This window comes from Drosophila serrata, unplaced genomic scaffold (assembly GCF_035046125.1).
Source record: "Drosophila serrata isolate PLE 108 unplaced genomic scaffold, ASM3504612v1 contig_300, whole genome shotgun sequence".
NCBI classification, from domain to species: Eukaryota; Metazoa; Arthropoda; class Insecta; order Diptera; family Drosophilidae; genus Drosophila; species Drosophila serrata.
The window spans coordinates 12,414-39,491 of NW_028257198.1; the positions used below are offsets into that span (position 1 = coordinate 12,414).

General features: G+C 43.6%; 1 protein-coding gene across 1 annotated transcript; it reads left to right on the forward strand.

The window, feature by feature from the left end:
• The first annotated feature begins 684 nt into the window (after window positions 1-684).
• LOC147643034 (proton-associated sugar transporter A-like) lies at window positions 685-27,078 on the forward strand. Its single transcript, XM_086837126.1, has 5 exons — window positions 685-708; window positions 1,137-1,268; window positions 1,356-1,783; window positions 24,958-25,132; window positions 25,186-27,078. Exons 1-5 carry the CDS (start codon window positions 685-687, stop codon window positions 25,300-25,302), a joined length of 876 nt encoding a protein of 291 aa, XP_086693252.1. The 3' UTR covers window positions 25,303-27,078.

Sequence of the window (27,078 nt, forward strand, 5' to 3'; positions counted from 1 at the left end):
CCCGGGAGCCAGTTGTCGACATTGAGGAATGGTCCATAAAAAGCCAGTTTTACTCGACCACAAGGTAAGACACGGAATTTACATCAATGTTTTCCTAGCCGAGTCTGGCGATGTCTTCAAGGGCGAAGTCGCTGACACATCCACGATATCATCCCGCAATTATGTCGAATGATCCACTCTTCAGTTAACCTGGAAGTTATTCTCTGAGAGAAGGACATCGACATCGACCTAGATGTGCATATCACTGGAATAGCCGTTAAGGCAATATACACCAGCTCTACAGGTATTCCGAGAGCAGGTATACATATCATTAAAAACATGTCGATATGAGGTTCCTTCTTAGTTCATGAAATTTTTAAGCCGATATGCTAGACTGCACTTTAATAAAACATACTCATACACTCAAAGAAGACATATCCACAGTGATTGAACATGAAGCTAAGCGAAGCCTGAAAACCTTTAAAACAAGTTACGGAACCACCACAGGACAGTGTAAGAGCCTGCCAAGCAATTGTATACGCTTATCATTTTAGGGTATTACAATCGTCCGTCCGTCCCGCATTTCTTTTGTTGCATGGATGAAACTTTAGTTTACTTTATTTACATTATATTATATAGTATATTAGTTGGAGCAAGACATATCGGAAAACTATATCAAATAGCTTCCATTCGAACGATCGGAAAATGTTTAGGAACAACAATAAAATGGTAAGTATTTGGTATAACTCAGATACTATTAGAACCATTGAGCGATCTAATTTAATAAGGTCGTACCTCCATATGATGCAGATCAGTTTTCAACTGTTATTTATGTATTATTTATTTGTAGGAATCTTTACACGGACAATTGCATCCTGGGCGGGTGACAGAAACACTGTGATATTCTCAATATCTTAGACAGTTGTTGACGCAATAACCTAATTTAAAGACTCCTTAAAATCAGTTCAACTGAGTGATATATAATTAATTAGGCAGAAAATAAAATAGAGTTGGAATTTCCGCCGATAGCAGGCCATCGGCTTATATTTAATCTCATTCTGCCATTAAGTTTTGTTGTTATATACGTAAAACATTTGTTATCGAGGCTGCAAATTATTTTCAACTTGCTGCAAATTGCTTGCATCGTGTGTTTCTAGCTTAAAAGTAGTCAAAAGCCGGAGAAAAAAATCTTCAATAGAGAAAAAAAGAGACAGTTCACCGACTATCTATTTATATTCTGCATTACAAATGGTCAAACCATTTCCTTTTCTACCACTGAAATAACCCTGGTTAGTCCATGTTAAGAATATACTTTTTTATATTTTTTAGAAACCTTTTCGAAGAATTACAACTTATATAAAACTTTACATTCTAAGGTGACTGGAAGGCCATCCTGCGGCAAAATAAATAATGGAAACGTTGGAGAAACCAGTTTTGTTGAAAATCAAGACTTATTGCAAGCAAACTCAGGTGGAGGAAATGAAGATTTAATTCATAACCATAATTCTATGGAAGTAGAGTCTTTACAACACTATTTGCTGTCTATTGTACACATGCCATTTTCTTTGAGAATACTTTGCCTTACCAACCTTTTCTGCTGGATGGCACATGTATGTTATTCCCTTTATTTTACCGATTTCGTGGGAGAAGCTGTATTCAAGGGAGACCCAATGGCATCACACGGATCCATAGTCCAAATTCGCTACGAAGAAGGAGTCCGATTTGGATGTTGGGGAATGGCAATGTATTCTCTCTCATGCTCCTTTTACTCACTTGTGATTGAAAAGTTTATTAAACGTTTTGGGTGAGTATAGTTATATTTTCCTTATTATAATAACAACTTAATATTCGATGGCCCACAATCATTCGCTGGGAGCAATCGGCAGGACCCTTAACGATATAAAGAATACCACACGAGCCAAAAAAATTTAAAAAATGAAATTGCAAATCCGTGAACCAGAATATACTTTAATCTATGAAAATATCCCAATTTTAATGATTTTTCAACCCAAAAGACATAAAGTACGTTTTTTAAACTCTTCTATGGAATTATATTTTAGTCCGAACTTTGCAACACAACCGAGTCGATCAACAGCCGAGTCAATCTAGCCAGGTGCGTCTGTCTCTCTCTCTCAGTTTTGAAGCTAACTGAATGAAACTTTGCAGTCAGTTTTTTATACACTCTTACTCGTAAATATCCGGGACAGGCCGGATCGGACGGCTATGTCATATACATAAAGAATTATAATACTTTCAGCTTTCAACATAATTTTATTAAATTTGAGATATAGCCATTTTATATTATTCTACAATTTTGTTTGCAATTTGTATGAATATCGGACTATTATATCATATTACTGCCATAGACACAATCGGAAACATTTTAGAAAAAAATTCAAGTTTTCAAAATATTTTAATCTAATTTGAAATATAGCCATTTTGTCTTCTTCTATACTTTCAAATAGCTGCCTTGATATGCCGATAATTTAAAAAAAATGCACATTAATGTTTTAACACATTCAGAGATGTAGCTTTATTTCAGAGTTTTTAATTTAATTTTTAAAAATCAGAAAATGCAAAACTGTGAATATAAAACCGTAGCTAGAAACCTTATTGTTTTAACATAAATAAATATAATTTGTATTTTAATGATCTAATCGTAATTTGTAAGGCTATACAAACATGCCGAAGAAAGCTTCGTTTCTTTTTTTTTCAATATTTTTACAAATTATTTTAGAGTGATTCATTAACGAGCAGGTGCTTTTAATTTGAGTCGATTATTAAATACATTATGGTCATCTACCACCAAGACACCATTTAGGTACTCATCTGCTTTGAGCGTTTTACAGTATACCCAAAAGACCACATTAAAGTTAATCAATGCCACATCTTAGTTAGAATACTCTAACTCAGTCTTGACTTCTCTTTCAACATCACTCACTTCAATTAAATCCACCAATAAATCTTTTTTTTTTTTTGGACGTTGATGCACTATGGTCAGGTACATTCAAGTGGCCCGTGCCTGTTTGGGTTAGGTGTTAGTAGGCGCGATGGAAAATATAGGACAGAATACGAGGAAAATTGACTACCGGCGTGCTGCCAGATTGTTAGCTTGCATGCTTACTAAGTGTGTTAGTATTAAAGATTTTAATTTGGGAAGGGTATCTACGTTGGAGATTAGTGTGTACAAATCATTATAATTTGCACATAGCACTCTAAAAGGTTCATGCAGTTCAAAGGGGGTTCTACAGTGGCGCAACACTAATGGGATATAGGATCTAGTAGTTCTACATGGTACATAGAAATTAAGCTGACTCAACAAGTCAGTTCTTTCCACATCACCATGTATAAGGTTAAAAATAAACGTTATCCCTAGCATCATTATACGATTCGCTAAGGACGGCAAGTTTATTAATAGGAGTCTACTAGAGTAGGAAGGTAATCTTTGGTTTGCATCCCAATTTAAACCGCGTAGAGCGAAAAGTAAAAAGTTATTTTGAACCGACTCAATGCGATTACTATGGACGCCGTACTGAGGGACGAACTAAGGAAGTATATAAGGATTTAGTAATATAGGGGTCATTGAATTCCTTCGACCACCGTTTAATAAATCCAAGCACACCTCTTGCTCTATTCACCATAGACGAAATATGATCAATAAAGTCAAGTTTTGGGTCCAAGCGGACGCCCAAATCATCAACAGTATTAATTCTTTCCAAAGAGCAGCAGTTCAGCGTGTACGTAGCAAGCTTAGGAACGACACGTGAGAATGTCATTAGCTTGCATTTCGAACCATTTAAGTTTAATAAGTTTACACGGTACCAAGTTTGAAAATTATTAAGATCTGTTTGTAAATCCGAATAGCAGGCAACGTCATTGTATTGCACGCAAAGCTTGACGTCATCCGCGTACATAAGTACTCTGGAGTTAGTCAAGACTTTGGGCAGGTCATTTATAAATTATGTAAACAATAAGGGTCCCAAATGGCTTCCTTGCGGGACGCCAGATGTAACCCTTAGAACATTGGATAAATTATTCTTAAAGAGGACCTTTTGCGTCCTGCCATTCAAATAACTTGAGATCCAATTAAGAAGATCACTTGGAAAACCCATTGAATCGAGTTTTCTAACGAGGAGAGAATGGTTAACAGAGTCAAATGCTTTACTGAAATCAGTATAGATTACATCTGTCTGACAATTATTATGGAAGCCCTTTATAATATAGGAAGAGAGCTCCAAAAGATTTGTTGTTGTTGATCTTCGCTTCATAAAACAGTGTTGACATGGAGAAATAACCGATCTACAAAGGTGCTGTAAGGTAGGGGTGATAATGTTTTCAAATAATTTAGGGATGGCCGACAACTTAGAGATACCTCTATAATTGCTGGCATCCAATTTGCTACCTTTTTTGTGGAGAGGAATAATAAACGATTCCTTCCAAATAATGGGAAAGTGGGAGGTTTCCAAGGACAAGGTAAACAATTTCAGAAGGGGATAGCACAGGGCGTCGGCACAATACCTGAGCACACAGCCAGGAATTCCGTCGAGACCTGGCGAATAAACTGGCTTGACACCATGAAGATCTAAAAGGAGAGAGCTTTCGTTTAGGCTAGGACAGAAAATTAAGTTGTAGGGTAGGGTAAGTAGGGTCCTGTGAGAACTGGGCCCTACAACGAGTTAAATAGTTTTTATAACACTGCGCGTTCAGCACGGTAAAGTTTGACCGAGCTGATAAATAAGATGAAAGGGCAGATTGAGAACCGGTGAATTTAAATTTAGCATACTGTCTAGATTTTTTATTTTTAAGTCGGCTCAACTCTTTAGTAAACCACGGCGGTTTATTCGAGCTTGGCGGATAATATTGCGGAACACATTCAGTAAAAAATGAATTCATGGCACTGTAAAAAATATCCACGGCAACTGCCATGTCAGTGCACATGTGTAGATCGGACCAATTGAACTCGTTTATAAAATTATTCAGCCGTTCAAAGTCCGTTTTGCGAAAACATAGGACTTTATTGGCTGGACGGTCAGAAATATTCTGTACGTCACACCCAATATCAAGAGTCACATCGAAAGTTGGATGATAAGGATCTTCGGGCTGCGTCAGAGGCGCAACCCTTGCTAAACTGACTCTCGCAGGATCAGAGGCGAAGCAAAGATCGAGCAAGCGCTGTAAGGAATTTCGAACATGGTTGACTTGAGACAGCGAAATGTCAAACAAGCCAGCGATAAAGTCATGTTGTGTAGGTGTATGGAGAGTATTGGTGGAATTATTTGAGCACCAAATAGCACCAGGGATATTAAAATCTCCTAGAACTACCAACTGGTCTCTATCCAAAAGTCTACTGGAAACCATCTGAATAGCGGAAAGGTGATTCCAATAAATAGGAAGTTCCGACAGTGGAGGTATGTAGGAACAGGTAATAAAAATGGAGCTACCTTTGATAGATAGCTTCACACAGAGGAATTCAACATCGTTACATTCCTCGAAGGTTAATAATTCTGACGTGAGTGAGGAGTCCACCGCTATTAGAACTCCACCCCCGCGTCTGATAGGGCGATCTAGCCGATATACTGTGAACACAGCTGGAAAAACTTCGGAGCTCAGAATCTCCGGCTTTAACCAGGTTTCTGTGAGCACAATAACCTGAGATGCAAACGAAAGGCTATCAGAATACAAGTTAGGGAGCTTACTACGTAAGCCTCTTGCATTCTGATAGGAAATACCTAAGGAGTAGGTTAGTTTTTTGGGTGGGGATTGGAAGACTTAGAAGGCGCAGTGGTATCATCAGGCCTAGGAAGAGTTATTCCTACAGCCCGTTTTTTCTTTTTCTTCGCCTCGAACTCCTTAACAACGATGTACTCTGGCCAGAAGTTGGGAGAGCAAATAGTGTTAAAGAGCTCGTTAGGGACATTTATTTTGAAAGATGAAATGTCCCTTGCGTAAGAAAATTTTAACTTTTTCACCTTTATCTTAATTTTTTCGGCTCTGGTTTTGCCTTGTATAAATGCGAGAACATCTTCCGATGTTTGGTCATGGGAGAGCCGCGAGACAAAAATATGTCTCGTCGGTGGAACCGCTATAAGGGCTTTTGGCAAGGCAGATTGGTTATCTGAGTTCGAGGGCTGTGCCGAGGGAGGCTGCTGCTGAGAGCCCGTTGCAGGTAGTTGGGGTCCGTCTACATGCTGCCCACCAGTAGCAGTTTTTTTGCGCCTAGGAGACTCATTTAATAGCGTAAGGCTATTAAATTGGGTGTCCAGCGCCAAGAACATATCAAGAGTTTTACGAAAACTCGTTAAAATGCCCTTAAAACCGCTTTTGGTTTGCCGCATGAAAGACATCATCTCCCTTTCTACATCGCGACAGGCCTCACAACAGAAACGCAGGCCGATGTTTTTTTTTACATCGTCCACCGTCCGAGCTGCAACTCCAATACACTTGGCGTGCATGACGTTGTCGCACAGCCAGCTGCCAATTGTAAGGTCACCTGCAGCAATTGCCTTTTTGCAGGTCTTGACGAAACAGACAATATTTCCGGACATTATACGGACTTACCACTGTACTTGTACTTGGAAAAAATAACAACAGAGCTATGAAGAAAGAAGTGAAGAGTCACAGAAAGAGCGAGAGAGCGCGAGAGCGAATGAGAGCGAATGAGATCGAATAAGATAAGAAGTGCAGAGGCACAGCTAAAGTGAGAGAGTGGGAGAGCGTGGGAGATAAGTAAATAAAACGTTTAGCTATTGCGACGGCGGAAAGCTAGACGAAAAAAGCACAAATAGGAATAGAATAGCATGTTAACTTAACTTTTCTATTTTGTGTCAATAACTACCCGTTCACTTCGCGTGGACATGCAGCTATTCTAATTTGTGTTTATAATTGGTTTTATTTCCCAATTAAGTTGTGCTGCCAGTGCTAGCTTTTGCATATTTTGCATTTCTGTTTGTGCCTTCTTCATTTTGTTTTTGTTTACGCTGTCGCGACCGTCCATACGCTATTAAAGGAGTCTCCCAGGTGCAAAAAACAGCTATTGTTGGGCAGCATGTAGACGGATCCCAACTACCTGCAACGGGCTCTCAGCAGCAGCCTCCCTCGGCGCAGCCCTCGACTTCAGCATTAATTGCATGCTGAGATCGAGCGCTAGAAGAGATTTGGTACCCGAATGTGCATCGGGAGTGCACAAACCGTCGCTGATTTCTGTTTTGTCCCCTGGGGGGTCGCAAATATTGACCCCTCAAATATAACTGCCCAGGGTCTTAGGCCTGGAATACCGGACGACAATGGCACGGCAGATAACCAATCTGCCTTGTCAAAATCCTTTATAGCAGTTCCACCGACGAGACATATTTTTGTTTCGCTGCTCTCCCCTGATCAAACATCGGAAGATGTTCTCGCCTTTATACAAGGCAACACCAGAGCCGATAAAAAGATTAAGGTGCAAAAGTTTAAGTGTTCTTACGCTAGGGATATTTTATCATTTAAAATAAATGTCCCTAACGAACTCTTTAACACTATTTTCTCTCCCAACTTCTGGCCAGAGTACGTTGTAACTAACCTACCTCCTATGTATTTCCTATCAGAATGCAAAAAGTTCACGTAGTAAGCTTCCTAACTTGTATTCTGATAGCCTTTCGTTTGCATCTCAGGTTATTGTGCTCACAGAAACCTGGTTAAAGCCGGAGATTCTGAACTCCGAAGTTTTCCAGCTGTGTTCACAGTATATCGGCTAGATCGCCCTATCAGGCGAGGGGTGGAATTCTTATAGCGGTAGACTCCTCACTCACGAATTATTAACCTTCATGAAATGCTACGATGTTGAATTCTTTTTTGTAAAAAAAATTTGTCCGCACATAACCTTTTACTACGAAAAACGACGCACTGAAGCAAAAAAGAATCGATAGTCTCGTTGTTGAAATCGTTTTTTTTTCGCAGCTCTAATGACAGATGATGTATTCATGTGTTTTGCGTTGTAATTTCCCTTCAGTACAAAAATTCCTTTCCTGTCCGATTCCTGGTGAAATTTTTTTAAAACAAAAACAAATCTCATGGATTTCGCTATGACAGATCTCCGAAACAAAGTAGGCAATGAAAATTCTACCTGTGTTCGGATTCTGCCAAACAATTAATTGTTGTTTTTGAAGGGATTCGGAGCAGTGGTTCCGAAATTAGATTGAGATGATGAAAAATATAATTTAACGAATGAAATGGAGTGGGCGGATGGTGTCCAAAACTCTATTGCCGTCGTCAGCCAGTAATTCCTCGTGCGTCGATGGCAGGGGTTGATTTTCATGTTGTTGTTGTTGTTCCACTTTATGTTTCTTCCACAGTAAAACAAGAGCGTAGTTGGCTTCAATTTGGTATGTTTTATTAGGCACTTCGTTTCCAATTAAAACTAAAGCCCCGCTCAAGGGCTACTGGGACCGTGGAGTCGCCTTCGGCTACGAGACGAGAGGGAGCGAGCGACGGCCGGGAGCAGCGAGAGCGAAAGCTCGTGCTCCCACACTGCTGCTCGAAATTAAGCGCCCTTGTGGCGCGAACATTCTCCCCCCCTTTCGCACGCAAGACCGCGTTAGGCCTCTCGGCATGCTCCGGAGACGGTCCATCCGTATACGGTGCTCTGGGCGACGGGCAATCCCTCGTCCAATTTCAGGAACCCCGGTTGGATCAGCTTTGGATACAAGTCAGATCCCAACACGAGGGAGATTGTCGCTGGGCGATGGAACAAGGGATCAGCGAGACGGATGTTATCAAACTTCGCCCGGGTGGCGTCGCTCAGAGTCCGTGTAGGAGTTCTGATCTTGAGGCTGGGATCGAGCTTCAAAATCACCTCGAGGCTGAAACTGCCGGTCCGGGGCCGGATGGTCGCCGAGCAGACCTCGTCTTCTCCTGCTTCCACTGTGGGTAGCCGCCGCCAGCGACCTGTCAATAGAGCTGACCGCCATGCACGGGTCAATCATGGCCCCCATCTCGAAGGTCGTCTTCCCGGTATCAAGCACGACCCAGGCCGTCGGAAGCACATGAACGACCTTCTGCTGCAGCAACGCTGCCATCGACGAGGATGGAGTGGAGGCCGCAGGACGGGTTGCCTCGATGGCTGGCGACGGAGACCTGGAGACGGTCATCACGGACGGCCGCGGCTCCCTCGCCCGACGCGGAGCAGGCGGTCGCGCCGTGCGTTTCGAAGGAGGTGCTGGTGGCGATGAACACGGCGGCTTTTCGTGCAGATGCAGCAGCTTATGGTGGCTCTCGCCACACTTTTTGCAGCCATCTGTGCTGCGACACGTTCCTTCTGAATGTTGGTGGGCGAGGCAGTTCGAGCAGTACTTCTTGATCAGTACTGCTCGAAGGCGCTTTTCAGTGCTCAGTTTTAGAAACCTCTTGCACTTCCGAAGAGGATGGATTCCCCAGCAGACTCGGCAGCGGTAGGAGTTCATACCTCGTGAACGTCTGCTGTCCAGGGACACGTAGGGGACTTTAATCTCCCCAGGGAGGCGGATGACCTTGTGGACGGGCCGTTTTATTGTGCCGCGCGCCGTACGGATCTTCACCTCTCGAACTCAGCCGTCAGCGCCCGGACAAACCGAAACGATTCTCCCGAGCCGCCACTCGTTCGGTGGCAGATTGTCATCCTTGACGACTATCATATCGTCTATTTTGAGATTCGTGGTCGGAAATTGCCACTTGTTGCGTTTGTGGAGCTCTTTTAAATACTCCTCTTTCCATCGTGCACTAAACTTCTGGTGTTGGGCCTTCAAATGTTGCCATCGATTCAGTATCGATTTTGCTTCGCCTTTTATCTCGGGCTCAGCCGTGAAAAGCAACGGCCCTCCAATTAGGAAATGGCCTGGTGTGAGGGCCAGCAAATCGGATGGATCTTCGGACATGGGGGAGAGGGGTCTAGAATTGAGGCAAGCTTCGATCTTCGCAAGAAGCGTCGCTAGCTCCTCGAATGTGTACTTGCAGGTAGCCGTGGATTTGTAGAAAAGGGCTTTGAAACTTTTCACCCCGGCTTCCCACAGACCCCCCATGTGTGCCCCTGGTGATATAAAACGCCATACTAGTCCTTGAGGACTGTATGCTGCATTTACGGACTCTTGGACGAGCTGTAGGAAGTCCCTTAATAACACAGCTGCTGCCCCCACAAAGGTCTTGCCATTGTCCGAGTGGACCCGCTGAGGACAACCGCGCCTAGCTACGAAACGAGCAAAGGCTGCTAGGAACTTCTCGGTTGTAAGATCGGATGCGGGTTCCAAATGTATAGCCTTAGTAAAGAAACACACGAATACACACACGTATCCCTTGGTAACGAGACATGCTCTCCCAGTATAATTTTTGATTTCGAAAGGGCCAGCATAATCAATGCCCGTATAGGTAAAGGGCTTCACCACAGCCTTTACAAGATTCTTGTTCTTCGGAATCCAATACTTTGATCGGATCAGGTGCACAATCAATTGACTGCCGCCGTGGAGCGTAATCTGGTGAGTCAACTGAATGAGAAGGCGGGCCAGCCTACAGTCGTAGGGCAGAAGGATCGAATGTCGCTCATCGTACTGCAGGGCTTTTGACGCAGTGACGCGCCCACATGCCCTTAGAAGACCGTGTCGGTCAATGAACGGATATAAGTTCACAATTGAAGATGCCACTGGAAGGGGCCGTTTCTCTCGCAAACACTTGTACTCTTGGCCGTATGCTCTACGCTGCGCAATGGAGATCAGCGCTCGTTCTGCCTCTCGAATTTCTTCACTCGTGAGTCGTGAAGTGGGCGAAATTGAGCCCTTGCGGCAGCGCTTGAAGAATTGTAGAACATACGCCAGGACTCGCAACGCTTTGTCCAGCTTTGAGAAGCGTTCCAAAAACTCGTCAGAGGGAGCCTTACTGAAATGCACTCTGACCGCCCGCTGCTCTAGCTCTGTGTTCGGATGCACATCGCTCTGCACTGGCCATAGCTCTTGTGACCCTTGCAGCCACTCAGGTCCATGCCACCACAGTTGACTGTCCGCTAGCTCGTGTAGGGACACGCCTCGACTAGCTAAATCGGCGGAGTTCTGTTCGGATCGAACGTGTGCCCAGCAGTCGACTGGTATTGCCTGGGTTATCTTGGCAACTCTGTTGGCCACAAACGTGGTCCAGTTGCAAGCAGGCTTTCGTAACCAGGCCAGCACGATCGTGGAATCGGTCCAGCAGCGTACGTCGGAGCTGGCAGTCGGCATATGTGGAAGAATCGTTGCCACCATGTCGGTCAACAGAACGGCACCGCAAAGCTCTAGCCTGGGAAGGGACACGGTCTTTACTGGAGCGACTCGTGTCTTGGCTGTAAGGAGGTGTGCTAAGGTTTCGTGCCCAAACTCAACGCGCACATAAATAGCCGCTCCAAAAGCCTTTTGGGACGCATCGCAGAAGCCATGGTACTCAATTTTTATATCGGGCTGGTACCGGACCCATCTCGGAACCCGGATCTGGCTGAGGTCGGAATACTCCAGGAGGAACGATCGCCATCTCTGACTCATTTCGCTAGAAAGCGTATCGTCCCAGCCCAGATCTTGCAGCCAAATTTCTTGCATGAAAATCTTAGAGCGCACTATGAACGGAGCGAGCCATCCGGCCGGATCAAACAACCTCGCAATTTGGGATAACACCTCGCGCTTGGTGTAATAGGTTTCCAGTGCTATTTCTGGAGGGACGATATAAAATTCGTCGGACCTTGCCTTCCAACGAATACCGAGGGTCTTGGCCGTAGTTTCGGCATCGATGTCGAGGAACTCGCTCTGAAGGATGTGCTCGACTGGAATATTCTCCAAAATGGACCTGTGGTTTGCAGTCCACTTCCTTAATGGGAAACCCGCGGAGTTAAGAGCATCTTGCAACTCTTGGATTGAGATTTGGGCTTCATTTAGGGAGTTTGCTCCTCCCAAGACGTCATCGACGTACATCTTTTGATTTAGAATCCGGCTGGCTTTTGGAAATAGCCCTTGGACATCCTCTGCCAGCTTTTTTAGCACTCGAATGGCGAGGAAGGTCGCGCAGTTGACCCCGAAGGTAACCGTTTGCAACTCGAAGTCTCGGATATCCCCTTCCTTATTTTGCAACAGAATTCTTTGAAAGGGCGTATGCTTCGGATCGACCCAGATTTGACGGTACATTTTTGTAATGTCTGCACTAAATACGTATTGAAAGTACCGCCACTTCAAAATCTGGATAGTCAAATCGGATTGCTGGACTGGGCCAGCATGGAGAATATTATTTAAGCTGGTTCCATTTGCAGACGGACTGGAGGCGTTAAATACAACGCGAAGCTTTGTCGTGGTGCTCTCGGACTGAAGTACTGCATGATGTGGAAGGTAATAGGTAGGAGAACTATGAGTCGGTGAAACTTCCTTCATATGACCCAGATCCAGATATTCCTGAATCACGCTGTCATATTGCTCCTTTAGGGAAAAGTCTCATTTTAAACGATTCTCGTTTCGAAGAAACTGAGCCAACGCAATGAACCTTGAATATCCCAGATTGGATCCGGAGTTTTCAGGGTCGCAGAAAGGGAGCGTGACCACGTACCTCCCGCTTGCGTCTCTTTTCGTTGTTCGAATAAAATTAGTCCCACAATAAGACTCGGACTCTCCTACCATCTTCATTGGAAGATCCTCCACCTCCCAGAACTTGCTGAGAAGGGTGTCCAATGCATCATTATGATCATGGGGAGCGGATTGCGAAATTACAAAGTCTGGTTGACTTTGCCGAAACCCGGAGACATGCGTCTGGATGTTGTGGAATGGCAACTTAATAATCTTGAAGAGACGCTAGGAAATGAACGTCGCCTCTGATCCCGCGTCGATTAAGGCTCGTGCTCGGTAATTAGTCCCCAAGTGGCACACGTCGATAATCGCCGTTCCCAGTAGAACGGCTGTAGTGCCAGAGGCGAAGTAATTTTGCACCGTTGATGTGCTCGCAGATGCATTGCTGCTGGAGGGTCTTGAGGGCGTAGGGGGCGAAATGGAACTCGCATGGTCGGAACTTGGGGGCCGCGATGCAGCAGCATATGATGCCTCCCCTTGCATGTGAAGCAATTGTAAGTGCTTGAGCAATCACGAAGCTGATGGCCTCTCGCAAAACAATTCAGACAGAGCTGCTTCTTTTTGATGTAACCGGAACGCGCATCGACGGGCATTTGAAGAAAGCGCGGGCACAATCTTACCGGATGATTCTCCTTGGAGCATAAGTCACACCCTCTCTGTTTGGTGCTGACCTTTGTCTCGAAGGATTGAAGCTTTTTCGGAAATGTCTGCGTTGGTTTCATAACGTCGATGGCCTCTAATGTCCGATACCTCTCACTCGGGAAAGTATTCATTTCCTCCCAAGCTGGTATCTCGGATTTTGAAGTGAGGGACTGTTCCCATAAGGACAGGGTGGCCTTTGGCAATTTGCTTGCGCACAGGAAAACCAGTAGACAATCCCAGTTCTCTGTGGAGATTTGGGAGTGTGCTAGCGCTGTTAAACACCCCTGAATCGTGGATTGGAGCTCCTTTAGAGCATGTCCTGACTCCTGAGAAATGGAACTCAAGTTGAAAAGGAGCTTGAGTTGGCTGTTGACTAGGAGTCGCTTGTTCTGGAACCGGTCTTGAAGAGCCCCCCACGCTGAAGCGAAGCCGTCATTTGTCAGCGGGGATTTTGCGACAATGGTCTTTGCTTCGCCACTAGTCTTAGTGAGAAGATGAAACAGCTTCTCGACCGGGGTCAGCCTGGGGTTATTAAAATAAACTGCCGTGAACAGGTCCCTGAAAGTGGGCCATCGGAGGTAGTCCCCGTCGAAAACTTCCGTATCACACGGAGGTAGACGACAACCGGACGAAAGTTGGGGTTGAGATGGAGCTGGAACGGTAGGAGGCGTTACCCTTTCTAGGGTCTCACCAATTTGTGCTGCACATGCCTCATATACCGAGTAGCAATAATATTATTTCGATTGCAGCAGCGGCAATGTGCTGAGGGATCCTCCTAGGGCAATTAAGTCGGAGCAGGTCTCATATTCCCTCTTGACTTATTCCCATAAGGCTCGCACCTGTTGGAGGCGTACTTGTAGTGTATTCGAGGACGGTGTCGCTTGACCAGGAGTGTTTATCTTTGCCTCAAAGAGGCTTACGCGATCGCTGACCGCAATAATCTTGTGCACAGCTGCGGTTGCTGCCGTTGGCTGGTCGGAGGATGCCATCTTTTTGATGTCGGTTTCGACTCTTCCTCTATGGGCATGCTCAATTAGGGCCTGACAAAATCGAGACCGCCTGACTGACGCACCGCTCAACCAGAATACAAAAAAAAAACACTGCGACAAGGCCTGGACTAGGATGAACAACCCAGTCTAAATCTCAATTCGAAAAAAAATTGAAACTCCGCCCTCACTGGTACAAAAAAAAAAAAAAAAAAAACAAAACATAATAAAATTAGCTTAAAAAAATAGCTGAAATGCGGCTGCCAGTGTTAGCTAAAGCAGATAACCAAAAAAAACTATCCCTCTAGCTTGGTCAACTGCGCTACATAAAAACAACCATCAAACAAAAAAACTTTAGCTTTCCTTTTTATACAAAAAAGCAATTAGCTAGAAAACCAAAAAAAAAAAAAAATAGCCAAATGAGAGAAGGATTGCTCTCTTATTTTTTTTTAAATAAATAAAAAATAGTAGCAGACACTCGGCTAAAAAAAAGGTGGGAATCGGCTACAATAGCGCAACAACCCCAACTAGGGACAGAGACCGCAACACAATTAAAAAAATAACTTTTCTCGCCAAGCTAATGGAATTAGCTATAGGCCTATTGAGCGGTACTTGACAATTGCTTCCAGCCGACAGCCTCGATTTGAACTTCCGAAATACGACGGATGATCGCAGAAGGGATGTGAGCACGAAGCGAGACAGAAGAACAAAAAAAAAAATAAATAAACGAAAAAAAAAAAATCAAAAATAAATCGCCAAACTAGCTGGAAAAAACCAGCTAAAATAGGCCTATTGAGCGGTACTTGACAATTGCTTCCAGCCGACAGCCTCGATTTTAACTTCCGGAATACGACGGATGATCGCAGAAGGGATGTGAGCACGAAGCAAGACAGAAAAAAATAAATAAAACGAAAAAACCCAAAAAAAATAAAAAAATCGCCAAACTAACTGGAAAAACCAGCTAAAAAATAGCTAACACGTGTGTAGCTCGTTATGCAGCAATTAAGCAAAATAAAATAAAATGTGGATAATCCTTTTTTTTTTTTTAAATCCTTGGTTCACGAAATTTATTTCTTTAAAAATTGTAGGTGGCGGATTTTATCTCGTCGGCACTGTTCGACTGTGGACTGTATAAGTGCAGGTGCTTGTACACGCTCTAGACACAAAGAGGAGACGAAAAAAGAAATGTCAAATAATCACTTGATATGCCCTTATGCGGGCGTGTGTATATGTATGTATGTAATAGCTTGGAGATCGATGCTCAGCGCAGAATAGCCCGAAGCTTGCCCAATATTCATATATGTATATACATACATACATATGTATGTAGATAATTGTAGAGATCGATGCTCAGCGCAGAATAGCTTGAAGATTGCCCAATATGTATGTATGTATTAATTATTATTATTTTTTAATAATGTTTGTGCAAATGTGGTTTTGTGTATATATATATATCTTTATTTTTTTTTTTTTTCGTATTATATATAAAAAAAAGGTTATATTTTTTGAGTGTGTGTGTGTGTATATACCCTTCAGTACCAATTCTTTAGGATTCAGGTCTGAATCAGGTTGGAATGTTCTAGACTCCATCCTGAATCAGGGGAGCTTTCATACAAGCTATCCAGGAATCTGCATACAGTAGGCGTTAGCAAACCTGAATTCGGACTACCTGAGGAATTTTTAAGGAATCATAAAGGAATCCTGCTAGGAATTTGTCGTGAATTTCGACACGAATTCCCCCCAGAATCAGAAGGGAATTTCGGTAGGGATTCTGATTAAAAATAGTATTTCTACCAAATTTGGTGAGTAACAGACCAATTTGTATAATTATGCTCTGGTCACACTATTCAATGAGATGCGCTCTCTCGAGAGAACATATTACTCTCTCAAGAATGCGCCTCTCAGACAAAAAAAGGGTTGAATGCGAGCTACCTGCGAAGCAGACCACTGCACTGTTTACGAGAGCAAAGAGAAACGATAATAAAAACAAATAGAGGAAAGGATGCAATATAAAATAAAGGAAAATAATTACATCTTTAATTTCATAAAATTTGACATTTGACAAATTTGTCATGACACAATTCACTTTCATTTATTTTTATATTTACTTTTCATTATTTTAAATATTTTCTTAACAATATTTTTTTCGCAATCAACACCATCACTTTAAACATTATATTTTGTAGAAATGCAATTTTTTAAATTTATGTATATATATAAATCATTTTTTTTTAAGTGTAGCTGCTGTCTTTTTATGTTGTGTTAAAATATAAATATACTGCACAATTGGATTCCATTAAATGGTGTTTATGGCGTATGTTTTATGCTTAACTTCACAAGCATTCATTTACCGCGCATGAGCAGGTAGATTGGTAGATTTAAACACACAAAATTTATGTATAGATGTACATATGTACATTACATATGTACATATGTACTATGCCGATGCCGCGAATGTACTTGCACATGCGCTGAATAAACACCGAACCCAATAGTGCAATATATAAATTGCAATGAAAAAGAAATCACTCTACTCACCTTTTGTAAATTTTTTCCGAAAATTTGGAATTCAATTTAATTGAAAAAACGCACTTCTAATTGCTGCCACACGTCAACTTCAAATTCAAAGGGAATATGGAGAAGCAAAGCAAATATGAAAATAGCCGACCGAAAATTCTGGCGCGTGCCAAGGTATAGCCGACCCAAGCGATGCCTTGTAAATATTCTAACACAAGGCAGATTTTTTCGTTTTGAACATTTTGTCTTTGCCTAAAGCAAATTCTTAATACGTGTCAATATACCATACGATAAAATTAGTAAACATCAATTAAATAAAATCTTAAATATTTATTAACATTCCAACTAATTCTAAAAAGGGTATTCTGATGTCGATCCGATACACTTTTAGTTTTTGACACACATTTTTTCCCCCTTTCCACCATTTCGATCTCTGTCTAATTTGCTAGTCGGTTGCATGCCGATGCTCCGAATCCCTCGGAAAACAACAACAAATATGAAGTCAGAACTTCGGCAGTAGCCGAACACAGGTAGAATTTTCATTGCCTACTTTGTTTTGGAGTTCTCTTACCGAAACACATGAGATTTGTTTTTGTTTTTTGAACATGACACCAGGAATCGGACAGGAAAGGAACTTTGGTACTGAAGGGTATATGTATATTAAAAAAATTATTTTTTTGTGCATATATATATATATATATATGTGTGTGTGTGTATATATTTTTCTTATTGTATATTAAACAAGAAAGGAAGCTAACTTCGGCATGCCGAAGTTTATATACCCTTGCAGATAGAACTTCCATGAATAGGAATCCATACAATATAAATTATATATATTTGTGTTAAAAAACAATGAAGTAATACCTGCTTTCATTTCATTCACCTATACATATTATATTTGCAGTTTTACATTCACAGATTTGCATTTTTCCTCTACATCAAACGATCGTTTGTATGGCACCTATAGGATATAGTCGTCCGTTTTTCATGAAATTTGACACAAAATTTAAGACTGATATAAAATGGCTATACCTCAAGTTTGATGAAAATCAGCTGAAAACTGAAAAACTTATAAATTTAATTGTATTAATTTCTCGATCGTTCCTATGGGAGCTATATGATATAGTAATCCGATTTTCATAAAATTTTGTGCAAAATTGTAGAGTATAGTAAAATGGCTATATTTCAAATTTGATCCAATTCTATTGAAAACTGAAAAAGTTAAAAATTTTTTTGTAAAAATTTTCCGATCATTCCTATGACAGCTATATGATATAGTCGTCCGATCCGGCCCGTTCCGACATATATACGAGTGAGAGTATATAGAAGGCTAACTACAAAGTTTCATTTAGATAGTTTCAAAACTGAGAGACTAGTTTGCATAGAAACGGACAGACGGACAGAAGGACAGACGGTCAGACGGACAGACGGACAGACGGACAGACGGACATGGCTAGATCGACTCGGCTGTTGATCCTGATCAAGAATATATATACTTTATATAGTCGGAGGTGCCTCCTTCACTGCGTTGCAAACTTCTGACTGAAATTATAATACCCTGCAAGGGTATAAAAATAGGGTTATTTCTGCATGTGTGTGTGTGTGTGTGTATATATATATTTTTCGTATTGTATATTAAAAATAGGGTTTATTTCTTGTGCATGTTTTTTTTATATATTTTTTTTTTTTTTTTTTTATATTCGTCTTTATTAATAGAACAACACCTAACGTAACATAAATACTTAGAGACTAGGAACGAGGCAAGGGCCCTTATTGTGCGGTACGGCCGCAAAGAAATGCTTCGCACAATAGTAGGCCTGTTAGCCCGTCCGCTCCCTTCTAGCCCTCTCCAGCACTCTGAGAGCCTTCAGCACCTTGGCAGAGAATGCTGCTGTCGCTTCCCACAACCTGGGAGTCTCCAACATCATCGGCACCAGCGTGTCCACCCTGATCTCCGCTCCTGCTACCTCCTCCAGGGCGGCCCTCTCCTCGTCGAATCTGCGGCATTCGAAAACTATGTGGTACGCATCCTCCGCAACTCCAGAACCACACTCCGGGCAACCATCCTCTTCGTCATGACCGAACCTCTTGAGGTAGCTACGGAAGCAACCATGCCCGCTCAAAACCTGGGTCAGGTAGAAATCCACCTGACCATGCTTCCGCTCCATCCATGCCACTAGGTTGGGGATCAGCCTGTGCGTCCAGCGCCCTTTGGACGAGGCGTCCCACTTCGCCTGCCAGCTCTCGTAGCTCCTTCCTCTAGCCGCGCTCTTCGCCTCGGCCTTAGCGCCGCCTCCTGGTCCTTCGTGACTTCTCAGCGCACACCGAACCTCAGCCTTCTCACGGACCAGCTTCCTCAGGGGGACCATGCCGGCTATCACCAGAACGGCGTCGTCCGAAACCGTCCTAAACGCGCTCGCCACCCTAACAGCGCACAGTCTGTAGGTGGCCTCAACACCCCGCATATACGATTTCGTCTCGGCTGCTTTTGCCCACACCGGCGCCGCATACAATATTTGGGATGTTACGACGCTCGTCAGCAGCTTCCTGGTGATCTGTTTGGGCCCTCTGGTGTTGAGCAGTATGCGGGCGAGACTTCCTGCCGTCCCGCTGGCCTTCTTCTGGGCATACTCCAGGTGCTCCCTGAATGACAGCCGTGTGTCGATTAGGACGCCGAGGTATTTGATCGCCCTCTGCGATCTGATCACGGTTCCACCGACCCGGATCTCGGCCGTTTCCACCGCTTTCCTGCTCGAGATCAGGACTGCCTCAGTTTTGTGCGCCGCTAGTTCCAGGCCGGCGCTCGAAAGCCATGCCTCGATCGTTCCGATCGCTTCGTTCGCCAGGTTTTCCGCAGCGGTACGCTCCTTGGCGGTTACGACCACTGCCACGTCGTCGGCGAACCCGACAACCGTAGTGCCACTGGGCATAGGCAGTCGCAGAACCCCGTCGTACATGGTGTTCCAGAGCAGGGGTCCCAACACGGAGCCCTGGGGGACTCCGGCAGAGACTTCGTATGCTCTGGAACCCATAGCTGACGCCACTACGAGCACTCTCTCACTAAAGTAGCTCCTTACTACTTTTAGTAAGTACCCTGGGATATTCAGGGCGACGAGGGACTCCAAGGTACGGTTCCAGTCCGCGGTGTTGAAGGCGTTCCTTATGTCCAGCGTAACCACGAGACAGTAGCTCTTGGAGCCGCCTTTCCACCTCGTACCCGCGATGGCCGAACCAGCTATGTCCTTGACCAACTCAATGGCATCGAGCGTGGACCTCCCTTTCCGGAAACCGAACTGGCTCGGGGAGAGACCTCCGGACTCCTCGATGGCCGCAGCTAGTCTGGCTGCCACGATCTTCTCGAACACCTTGCCAGCGGTGTCGGTCAGGCAGATTGGCCTGTAGGAGGATGGCTCCCCCGGTGGCTTGCCCGGCTTGGAGAGCAGCAGCAGCTTCTGCCTTTTCCACCTCTCCGGAAAGATTCCCTCCTCCAGGCACTTGGATGAAGTGCTATAGCTATTTTCAGGGCCCTGTTGGGTATGGCATCCGGCCCGGCGCCTTCTTGTGGTGCACGCTCCTTCCCAGCCGAATCACCTCCTCTTCTGAGACTTCGCAGTCGACATCAGGGTGGCGGTCCGCGCTCGGCTCCACGGTCACCGGAGCTCCACTCGGGAACAGCGCTCGCACAATGACATCCAGCTCCTCGGGGTCCGATGGAGCTGTGCTGCCAGCTCTCAGGCTCTTGACCACCATCCGGTACGCACCGCCCCAAGGGTCCTCCTCCGCCTCGTCGCAGAGCTGCAGGAATCGGTCCCTCTTTGCGCCTCTTATGGCCACCTTGAAGGCCTTCCTCGCAATTTTGAAGGCCTCGCTACACTCCAAGGCTCGCGGAGAGCCGCGCGCACGAGTCAGCTGCCTGCGGGCACGGTGGCAGGTGGATCGCAGATCGGCGATCTCGTCGCTCCACCAGAAGACTGGCCTGCGACTTCCTCGAAACGACCCTCTCAGCCGCATGCTCTGGTCGCATGCATGCTCCAGCGCTGCTGCCACATGGTTTGCCATCCCTTCAGCTCCACGCGGCTCCCCTGTTTCCATGCCATCCAACACATTAGTAAAAGTCCGGATGCACAGCGTGTCCGGCTGGTAAGCTTTTTCGGGCCGCAGAGCCGAACGGGTACCTACAACAGGCACTCCGACGGAGCACAGGATCGCCTCGTGGTCGCTCCCGGTGTAGACCTCGCTTACCTCCCATTTGGCATAGTGGGAGATTGCTCTGCTCACACATGTGAGGTCGATGACAGAGGCGGCTCCCGATCTGACAAACGTGTGCCGCCCCCCGTTATTTAGGAGGACGACGTCTGTCGCGGCCAAAGCCTCCAGCACCACGCGTCCTCTTGCGTTGGTCAGGACCGAACCCCACTCCTGGGCCCAAGCGTTGAAGTCGCCTCCGACTATGACGTTGGCCCTTCCACGCAGGTCGCTGCTGAGGTCCTCAAGGATCCTGCTGAACGCCTCCAGCGGGAGGCTAGGCGCCAGATAGCAGCTATAGATATGGTAGCCGCCAACTTCCGCCCTCACGAATCCATCTGCAGCCAGGATGTTGGACATTTGCCGCAGGCCGTCGGCACAGAGCCACAGGGCCGCCTTGCCAGAGCGGTCCTTGGCCCGCACTCCTCCCTCTCTAACCCTGTAGGGCTCGCTGATTATGGCTACATCCGCCCCTACCTCGCGCACCGTCTGCGTCAGCAGGTCCTGCGCAGCCCTGCAGTGATTCAGGTTGAGTTGGATCAGCTGCATTCGGGTCTTGAGCGGACGAGCCCGCCATTTGTGCCCGGAGTCCTTTTTTTGTCCGGCTGGTGGTTCGACTCTCCAGGGCCGGCTCCTCTGCCGGAACTGCAGGTAGCAGCCTTGTGGCCTTGTGCATGTGTGTGTGTGTGTATATATATATATATATATATATATATATATATATTTTCGTATTGTATATTAAAAAAATTAAGTGCAGTTTAATGACGGACACTGGTACTTATGTGTGTGAATAGGCCTCTGGATTAAATAATATATATATATATATATATATATGTACATATATATACATATGCTTGGAACAGCGGATCACAGTGAGACGAAGTAGGGGGCCGATATTGGCAAGCGCTTAAGCACTTAGAAAAGAAGAAAATTCACTGTGGCTGGGCATATGTATGTAGGTATGCACTTGGATGTATATATATATATATATTTATTTGGCACTTTTCACTTTGATCGGAATCGGATAGAAAGAAAAAAACGCCGTCGTAAAAGGAATATGGCGACTACGGACGAATGGACTTTGGAAGGCGAGTCGTACTTATCTTTGGAAAAAAATCCGCGAAGGGGCACTGGTGCGATCAGGATAGATCCGGCTCAAAGGACCATGAAATGGAGTGGGCGGATGGTGTCCAAAACTCTATTGCCGCCGTCAGCCAGTAATTCCTCGTGTGTCGATGGCAGGGGTTGATTTTGATGTTGTTGTTGTTGTTGTTCCACCTTATGTTTCTTCCACAGTAAAACAGAGGGTAGTTAGCTTCAATTTGGTATGTTTTATTAGGCACTTCGTTTCCAATTAAAACTAAAGCCCCGCTCAAGGGCTGCTGGGACCGTGGAGTCGCCTTCGGCTACGAGACGAGAGGGAGCGAGCGACGGCCGGGAGCAGCGAGAGCGAAAGCTCGTGCTCCCACACTGCTGGTCGAAATTAATAACGAAAAAAAAAAAAGAATCGATTCTCGTTGTTGAAATCGATTTTTCACAGCTCTAATGACAGCTTAAGAATTCACAAGTGTTTTGCAATGTAATTTATTAAATGTTGTTAAAGGGTAAGTGACATATTTGTATTCAGTTAATAAATTCATTTCAAGAATTGCTTTTGAAACTGGACTCGTTTTTAACCTAGACGGTGTGAACGGAAGGCCATTATATATCCAGTATTTGTTTTCTTCTTAATTGGTGTGTATATTTATTAAAAATGTTGTCTATTTGATTCTAATATCCATATGTATATACATATGTATTTTACTAATAGATTGACGATGCAACAGCCGGAAGGAAAGACCCGTAACATACGTTTAGGGGAAAAGATAAGAATGATAATGAAAGATATGAAATGATAAGAAAAATTGTGGTAATCATCGAACAAATTATAAAGTTTTTTAAATGAATAAAAAAATAAAAAAATGTATTATAAATTGGGGGGGGCGGTTCCAGGGATCTTCTACACGTTTTCCTCTGGGATTCCTATCTGATTCTACACTAAATTCCACTACGATTCCTTGGTGATTCCGCCTGGTATTCCTTTGAGAGTCCTATCTGATTCTACTATAAATTCACATACGATTACTGCCTGATTCCGTCCCAAATTCCTGTATGATTCTGTTCAGAATCCCTTCCGAAATTCCCTTCCGATTCAGGGGAGATTTCGTGCCGAAATTCACGACAAATTCCTAGCAGGATTCCTTTATGATTCCCTGAAAATTCCTCGGGTAGTCCGAATTCAGGTTTGTTAGCGCCTACTGTATGGAAATTCCTGGATGGCTTGTATGAAAGCTCCCAATGATTCAGGATGGAGTCCAGTCCATTCCAACCTGATTCAGACCTGAATCCTAAAGGAATGGTACTGAAGGGCCACGCCCCATAGTAAATATCTGACGCAATTTATAATACATTTTTTTTTATTTATTTATTTATTTAAAAAACGGCCAACATGTTCTACTGTGGATGGGCCCCATTACCCTTTAACAATATTTAATAAATTACATTGCCAAACACTTGTGAATACTTCAGCTGTCATAAGAGCTGTGTAAAAATTGATTTCACTAACGAGACTATCGATTCTTTTTCTTCGTTAAATAATATTTTTCATCATCTCAATCTAATTTTTAAACCGCTGTTCCGAATCCTTTCGAAAACAAAAATTAATTGTTTGGCAGTATCCGAACACAGATAGAGTTTTCATTGCCTACTTTGTTTCGGAGTTGTCTTACGGAAACCCATGAGACTTGTATTTGTTATTAGAACATGACACCAGGAATCGAACAGGAAAGTAATTTTGGTACTAAAGGGGGCCTACTGTATGGAAATCCCTGGATGGCTTGTATGAAAGCTCCCTAATGATTCAGGGTGGAGGCCTCTCCAATCCAACCTGATTCAGACCTGAATCCTAAAGGAATGGTACTGAAGGGATATTAAATATTGTTAAAAGGTACCTGGACGCTTAACCTAGATGGTATGAACGGGAAAGTCATTATATTTACGAAATTTGTTTTCGTTTTAATTAGTATGTATATTTATGCTAAATATTGTCAATTAGATTCTAACATACATATATGTATGTATGTATGTAGATAGGTATTTCATTAATAGATTAACTGGCCAACAGTCGGAACGCAAAACCCGTTAAGAAGAAATGCAGAGTTGTGATATGAAAAATTGTGGTAATCATAGAAAAAATTATACAATTTTATAAATAAATAAATTATAAATTGCGCCAGATATTTACTAGGAGGTGTGATTTTCGACACGTTTTCCTCTGGAACTGTCTGATTCTGCTCTGAGTTCCCTTACGATTACTGACTGATTTCTTTTGGAATTCCTGGCTGATTCTGTTCAGAGTCCGCTTCTAAAATCATTTCTGATTCTGGGGGAATTCGTATCGGGGGAACTCGTATTGTGTTCACGAAAAATTCCTAGCTAGGTCGCATTCAGGTATAATTGAGCTAGGAGTCCCCTCAAATCCGATTTGATTCAGAACTGAATCCGATGGGAATGGTACTAAAGAGTAAAGACAAATCAACAAATATCAGAAGCTACATTTTATATTTTTGTTACCTTAAAACATTAACAAACACACTGATGCAACTCACAAAGGGGAATCGGGGGGAAACTAATGTAAAAGTCTATTTAAACCTAAAAAAATTACGTTCACATAAGACACAAAAAAAGTATAATCATTTAAAAATACTCTAAAAATATAAGTTTCTCAACTTAATTTCACAATAAACATATATTAAAGTAAGTCCCTAAAACTTAAAATCTGTAGCAAACTTTTGACCATTTTAAAATTCAATTTTGTTATGATGAAGAGCTTACATAACTCCACTGTGGACCAAAAAAATAATAGTTGTCCTCTCTAACCAAGTTAAATGAAATAATAAAAAAATAATCAAATAAGTTAGTGGAATAAACTTAGGTACCATTTTAAAAAGTTGATAATATGCCCTTATTTCTTATAGGGCTAAAACGGTCTATGTAGGAGGACTGGGTTTCTATTGCGTTGGAATGGCACTTATGGCTTTATCACGATCAAAAATAAGTGTCTTAATTTTCAGTTGGACTGCAGGTGTTATGTACTCTACGCTTTTTACTATGCCATTTTTGCTTGTTGCCCACTATCACAACATGTCTACGGTAAGTATATATATATATATGTATGTATGTTTATAGACAGTGTCATAAAACAGGTACAAAAAAGAAAGGCAGCTAACGCCGAAGTTTGTATACCCCTGCCGATTGAAGTTCGATCACTAGAACTTAATACTGTTGGAGATAAAGTCGGAGGATTATCGATATCTCGATAGGGGTAGGATCGGTAGGACCAGGAGCCAGGAAAGATCAGAGCGACCGGGAAATTAACCTTTCTCTCGGCCATTAGGCGGAACTCCGAAAAATAACGGTTCTGCAAAAGATTGGAACTCGGGGAATGGACCGAGAGTATATTGAGAGGTGTAGGCAGAAAGGGGGATTAGAAAAAAATCCGGCAAAACGTGCCGTCGCCCAGAGCCGCTGGGAAACCACAGCCTTGCCGTCGCCCAGAGCCGCCAGCAGCAACCTTCGGAGCATCAGTTCCGGCTGGGAGTTGTGGGCCATATTCGCTGTCCCGGCAGCTACAGGCCACAATGCGGGTCACCAATCCTGGCCTGCCCAACTAGCGCCGTGCTGCCGAATATAATAATAATCATTTATCTGTTAGTCTTCTTATTTAATTGTTTGTGTTCTTAAGTTGCTCACATTGTCCTCCGCGTTATCGTGCGATTTTATCCGCGATTTGTGGAACACAAGTGCTGCAACCGATAGAGAACGCAGAAGAAGAAGAATCTCTGCACATCTTAAAAAAAAAACAAATCTCTTTTATTTCTTTTATTAGGTAGGAAAGAGGGAGTCTTTTGAGGAAAAGCTGTGGCCAGGTTCTTAGCGGACCACCGCTTCTACTCTGCAAATTTTCGGAGATTTTTAAGGCAGCCTTGGCGAGAGCTCATCCCTGGCTGAGGTCACGTTCTTGCCGGAAACAAATGAGCCAGTCGCCAGACCGCCAAGAACAGGCTCCGGCCTGCCGGAGATGAGTGATGCCCCAAGACGACTAGGAGGCATCACAGGATGGGACGTGGCGGACACAACAATGCCACCATTTCGGTCCCAAAAGTGTTGTTCATTGATATTTGTCCGTTTATTTATTTTGTTAGATATAGTGATGTGCGTTTTTTAAGCGTTGATCTTTTGCTAGAAGTTCGATATATCGGTACACGATTATGCATTGGGCATCCTGAGCCAGCCATAATAATAAGCGATATACTAGATAGCGATACATGTCATCCTGTTAAATTAACATAAAGTGTGGGTGTTTTCATTGTGTTAATGTCATTTTTGTGCAGCTCCTTGGGGTTTCCAGTTGGATGTGACTTCTGGAAATCATCTTGGAGGGGGCATCGTGACCCGCAGGATTCACTGCGCACTGCACGATCAACACAAGTGGAACCTCAAGCCACATTCTCTAAGGAAAATCCTTCGGTATACTGCTGAAGGCCGTTGTCCTCAACTGGCGACTTTCAGGACACCTGAAAGTTAGTCCAGTTGACGAACGGCCCGAGTAGGGACCACTGGACGACTTGAAGACGCAAGAATCTGGCACGTAGTTCACCGGCGGTTGATCGTCTCCATCTCCCCCTTTATTTATTATTACATCATTATTTATTAATTTATTTCATCATTATATATTTATTTATTTATTGATTCAGTATTTTTTTATATTAATTTATTTATTGATTACGTTTTTATTTATTTATTTATTAATGACGTGTTTATTTATTGAGCGCAGATTTTTTATGTACTCTATTTGTTCTGAGCAGACCGCTAGCGCCTAATCATGCGCGCATGGGTGTATGGCTGGACCTGCTGCGCTCCTAGCTTTTCTCTTTCGTTATCTATTTCTCTATCTGTTCTTCTTCTGTTGCCTTATCTTTATGCTAAGCTACATTGTAAGCGTTTTAATATATGTTGAAGTCAAGCATTCGATCGGTAGTTACAGCTCCGACCAGAAAAGTGAAAACGACAAAAATACACAGCGTTTAATCAACCTA